Source organism: Camelus bactrianus, chromosome X, assembly GCF_048773025.1.
Source record: "Camelus bactrianus isolate YW-2024 breed Bactrian camel chromosome X, ASM4877302v1, whole genome shotgun sequence".
Lineage (NCBI taxonomy): Eukaryota > Metazoa > Chordata > Mammalia > Artiodactyla > Camelidae > Camelus > Camelus bactrianus.
In genome coordinates, this window is record NC_133575.1 from 80609863 (window position 1) to 80615148 (window position 5286).

Below are 5286 nucleotides of genomic sequence, written 5' to 3' on the forward strand. Positions count from 1 at the left end.
TTCTAGGCAATGGAACCTTCCTGCCACTAGAACAGATTTCCTACCTCCGCATCTTTCTTTAAGCCATTTCCCCTCCTGGAATGCCCTTCTGTTTTTTCATGCTGTCCTTCAGGGCTCAGCTTAAGTGTGCCTTCTCTCCTTGAAGCTTTCTAGCAACTTCTGCTTCATTTAAGTAGATAGCATATATTTGACAATGAGCATATGCCCAGGTACTGTTAATAATCCTTTTGTATTTTTGTACCTTATCTTTCCAGCTAGATTTCAAATTCAAGCAAGAGAACATTTTTTTTGGTCCATTGAAACATACAACTTTATTAATGACACAGAAATGAAGTCTTTGGTGGATAAATTCAAGTCAAAACAAATGACAGAAGTGTAGGCTATTCATGATGGACAGGTTCACTGTCAATTCACATAGAAGAACCAGTACAAATATTTCCATTCAAGCAGCATGATTAAAGTCACAAATGTGTTTTCAGTACAAGAGGACTATTTATTTGGTATTCATAAAATGGTTCAGCTTAAAGCTGGAGACTGTCACAGATAACATCACTCTGGATGATACATTATTCAAAAGTGGCAGCTGAAAGGATCCCTTTACTATATAAGCAAGTGGAAAAGCAGTAACTTTCAATTTTCATTGCTTCCAGATTGCAAAATCAGACATTTCTTCTACATCTTTGAGAGCACATAGCCAATCAGAATTTGTCCACCAGTTTTATAACTTTCACTTTCACCAAGAGGTCATGGTGATCTGCTAAGGCTCGAATTTTCTTAACGCACACTCCAGATGTGGTGCATAAGTAAAAAAGGGAACCTTTATTGAATTCTCTGTAGTTGAATACTTCTGCTCTGAGATTGTCATAGATGATCTCAAATAAAGTCAGGGCATTAATAAGAATTTCTGATTCCACATAAGAATTATAGAGGGAACTAAATGATGATGGCACTTGGGTACTGAGCAGTTTTTTTAACATATCTGGATTTTCAGCAAAATTTGAAAGTATTTTCAAAATTTCAACCTTGATTTTTCCACCTCCCTGAGATAACAAACGGAAAAAGTTTGCAATGGAATTGACAAGCAGGTGCTGGTAGTCATTAGTAATAGTCATGTTTGTTAAAAATTTTAGTCCAACTACCTGTACTGCTGAGTTCAGGTTAGAGGCCATGATGTCATCCATCACTTTATTCATGTATATCTGAAGCCGGCCCTGATTTTCATAATTCTCACTCAGGTTATTCATGGCCATTAAGGCCTTCTCCTTAATGTGGGGATCTGTTTTGTTGATCATGTTTGCAATAATCGGGAGGCCTCCCAATTTGCGAATTGTGTCTTGGTTACATGAATAATTGGCATTGTTGCTCAGAGTAAGCAAAGCCACTTGCTGGATGAAAGGATCATCTGATTTCTGAAGCAAAGCAAGGACTTTTCTGAGATCTCGGACACCCAGAATCTCATCAATTTCATAAGGAAAGGGGCGCTTCTGCATGGGAGCGGGTCTCCTCCCTCTTCCTCTCTGCTGGGTCTCAGGCTCAGAGTCTGATTCTGACTCTGTGTCTGTCCACCCAGATTCTCCTTCCTCAGAATCAGGAACCTCTGCCAGGAAAGCCTGTCCTCCATTAGCGGAGGCTGCAGCAGCAGCTGCAGCACCATCTCCAGGGCGGAAGCCCAGCCCCAATTCATCTACTTCAACCTTATTTTTTTTGCCCTTACCCTTGCCGCCAGTTCGCGATCTGGTTCCACCCTTAGCTCCACCTTTGGGTACAGCTCCAGTAGCTGACCCAGCCTTAGGTATAGCCCCAGTATGAGCTCCAGGGGTTGCTTTCTTGGTGGCAGCTGCCATTCTAGGGAACCCTGAAGTCCCAGGAGCCTCTGCAACCCCAGTAGGCGCTACAGCCCCAGTAGGGGCTGCTGGTCCAGAAGGAGCTGCTGGCCCAGAAGGCGCTGCTGCCCCAGTAGGCACTGCTGCCCCAGTAGGCGCTCCTGCCCCAGAAGGCGCTGCAGCCCTAGAAGGCACTACCGCCCCAGAAGGTGCTGCTACCCCAGTAAGCACTGCCGGTATGGAAGCCTCCACCACCTCGGTAGGTGCTGCCACCTCAGTAGGAGCTGGCACACCAGAAGGTACCACTGGCACCCTGGGAGCCTCTGCTGTGAGAGGGGCTTCTGCCAATTTAGGAGCCCCTGCCATTGCAGGGGCCTTTGCAGCTGTGGGAGCCTCTGCCTCCCGGGGAGGTGGTGCCACTGCAGAATCCGCTGTGGATTCTGATTCAGCTTTAGGCCCAACCCCGGTCCCTTCTGCCTCCTGGGCTTGACTTCCTGCTCCACTCTGAACCTCAGCACTGGATGCAATTGGGGCCACTGCTTCAGCTCCAGCCGTGTCCAGAGCAGAGGCTTCATCCTCGGCCCTATTCTCTGCCCCAGTACGGGCTGGGGTTGGAGGACCAAATCCTGGCCCAAGGTCAATTGTGAATCCAGCCTTTAGTCCAGCTCTAGCCCTGGCTCCAGTCCCTGCCACAGCCCTGGTCTTGGGCTTGGCCAGTCTCTTCTTCATCTGGTTTTTTCCCCTGGCATATTTGTAGACACAGTACCAGGCACTGGCCCCGATCACTATCCCGGCGGCTACACAGCCAGCATCCCGAACACGGCTCATGGTGCAGCTGGAGTAATTCTCTGATCCAGGATGTGGAACTGGTGTGCCCAAGTCAGGTGCGTGCACGTACAGGCAAGGCACTTCAGCTCAGGCTTGCAAGTTCTGCCGAGGCTGAAAGCCAAGCAGGACCTGGGGTAAAGGGTAAATATGAGCCTTAGGGCTCTGGCTCACTTCATGCCTAACCAGGTCTACTTAGAGGAGAGTTTGGGGACATAATGCTTGGTGAGTGGGCTACAGGTGTTAAGGCTTGTGTTTGCTGATTCAGGACCCTGGTTGTCTAATATTTTCTACATCATTCATCCCTAGCACACCCTGCCCGGAGTCAACACACCTAATTTCCCAGCACCTAAATGGGGGATGAGAGACAGTAAAGACTTCAGGAAAGCTGCTGGAGAGCCAGAAAGAATCCAAGGTTCTGCTCGATTCCCTCAACCCCACCTCAAAGGTCCCCAGATGACGCTCATACACATACCAACCTGCTGGAGCAGGAACAATTTGCTCTTCTTCACAAAGTTTGTAGCTGTGCAGGCCCCAGTGGCGGACACACCTGTTGAGAGATCCCAGAAAGGGCATTTTGGGGGCCTTTGGTAGATGGATTCTCTTCTTTTCCTGATTTGAACCCCTGTGGGCAAGTTTCTCCCTCTTAGGGCTCCTCTCTCCCTTCATATCATTTCCTCCTCAAACTCTCATTTAAGAAGGCAAATTCCACACCCCTTTCCCAGAACCAAAAAGGACAAGCCCAGGGCAAGGGTGTCTTGTTAAGAGGGAGAAGATGGAGGAAGGGGAGCCTCTGGTCCCAATTTCTGCTCTGGTTTCTGCCACACCTATACCAGGGGTTCTCAAAGCGTTCCCACTCCCCGCACTGACCTCCAAGGATTAGGGCTGTTTCTCCTTCCTTCAGTTCAGTTAGAGCTTCATCCTAAGGGCAGACTGAAGGGCAGAAATACAGACAGTAGACGTTGGAGACAGAGCCTGGTGGATGGCACGGACCCAAGACGAGAGTCCCCAATTGCTTTTTAGCATTCACATACGAGAAAGACAAACGGTTCCACCTCTCAATTCCCTCCACTCTTCTCCCTCCTCCCCTCCCACCCCAACCCCCGCCCCTGCGCAGACTCCCCAGGCACTCAACCCCTCCTTCCCTTTGCCCCGCCTCCCTGTCCGCCATTTCTCGGGGACACTCGGCCACACCCCTTCTCCTGCACCGAAGCGGGAGGGGGCGGGGCGAGGGTGCAGCGAAAGCTGGATGGGACGCGGGGCTGAGGATTACAGCCGAACCATCTAGCGTCTCCCTACTATGACCACCCGTCCTTCAGTCCCCAGGCCCCAGGCCTAGCATCAGCCTGCAGAACAGGGGCCCCAGTGTTTGCCCTTTCGGTTTGATTGTCGTGTTTTTCCACTGTTCCTCCGCTCTTGGACTCCGCCTCCCACCCCCCATCCCAATCCCCTGTTAACCGCCATTTCTCCCGCCTGCGTACCCGAACTCCTTTTTCAGGGCTGAAAAAACAGGAGCGAAGCACTGTGTGAGCCGGAAGTGTCTGGAAAGCAGCCTGGGGCTTAGCACGCGGTTTAATACCAGATTCTCTCAGGATCTCCCCTCCTGTGAAGCCCACACAGAGCCAGACCCGCCACCTCCCCTACAAAGGCTGGCACACCCATTTCCCAGCACCCCCAAAGGACTGGGGGCCCCCGGGGGGGAGGGGAGGATGCGGGGGCGATGGTCGGGGGAGATATCTGCGAAGTGAGAGTGGGAGTGAACAGGCCAGATTGTTTCCTAATTGCGTGCCCCTCCAATCACCCTTTCCCAACCTCCCCACTGGCCTTATATGCGCTGCCACGTTTATTTCTCTTCCCTCCTCCTCTCAAACCAGACGGGATGTGGGGTGCGGGGCCTGAGTGTCAAAAAACAGAGCCAGAAAAACATTGGCTGGGAGAGGAAGTAAGCGGATTCTCCGCAAGTATATCAGCGTCTTTACGTTCCCCCCTCCCCCTCTCCCGCCGCCCACCAAAATGAGCTGCGACTGAGCGCGGGGGTCTGGAGAGCCGGCCAAGGGCTGGCAAGGAGGAGGCACCCGCGGCCTCAGACTCCCGCATCTCTGGGCTACTCCTAAACAGGGGTGCCAGGCCATGCCCACCCTCACACCCACCTGCCCGGATCTGGGGGAATTTTCTCCTCCGCCTCCTCGCCTGGGTTAAATGCACGGCAGTACGCAGCGCAATAGAGTTGGTACCCAGAGGAGGACGGAGGACGGCGGTCAGGGCTTTAAGTAACTTTGCCCACGTCAGCTCCTGGTCACGTGAGGGCTGCATCGCCAGTAAGCTTGGGTCCCCAATTTCCACTCCCACCAACAGCACGAGCCCCCTCCTTTACCCTCACTCCCACCTCACCCCATCACATCAGGTTCTGTCAATCAGTTTTTTGTCTTTGTAGTCCCAGAGGCCAAAAGTAACACCTTTTCTCTGTGTAAGAATTTGCCTTTCTCTGGTTACAGGGGAGGGGATGCATCTTCTTGGAGGGTATTGACAATTTGTACCTTTTTGCTGGGGGAATTATCTCATTGTTTCCTGGGCAACTGGACACTCTTCCGTCTTTCTCCTCTAATCTCCCATCTCCTAGCGCCCACCATTTACCTTG

General features: G+C 51.4%; 1 protein-coding gene across 4 annotated transcripts; it reads right to left on the bottom strand.

The window, feature by feature from the left end:
- Window positions 1-282: 282 nt before the first annotated feature.
- ARMCX2 (armadillo repeat containing X-linked 2) lies at window positions 283-4939 on the bottom strand. 4 transcript variants are annotated; one of them, XM_074359022.1, is made up of 6 exons: window positions 4799-4939; window positions 4473-4543; window positions 4130-4148; window positions 3519-3581; window positions 3128-3198; window positions 283-2780 (listed from the first exon to the last, which is right to left on the bottom strand). In XM_074359022.1, the coding sequence occupies exon 6, from the start codon at window positions 2649-2651 to the stop codon at window positions 699-701; it is 1953 nt and encodes a 650-aa protein (XP_074215123.1). In that variant the 5' UTR covers window positions 2652-2780; window positions 3128-3198; window positions 3519-3581; window positions 4130-4148; window positions 4473-4543; window positions 4799-4939; the 3' UTR covers window positions 283-698. The 4 variants fall into 4 exon arrangements, with proteins under 4 accessions (XP_074215123.1, XP_010968234.2, XP_045363103.2 ...); XM_010969932.3 differs by having other exon boundaries at window positions 3124-3198; window positions 4130-4543; XM_045507147.2 differs by lacking the exon at window positions 4473-4543 and having other exon boundaries at window positions 4130-4189; window positions 4799-4853.
- Between the last annotated feature and the right edge of the window lie 347 nt (window positions 4940-5286).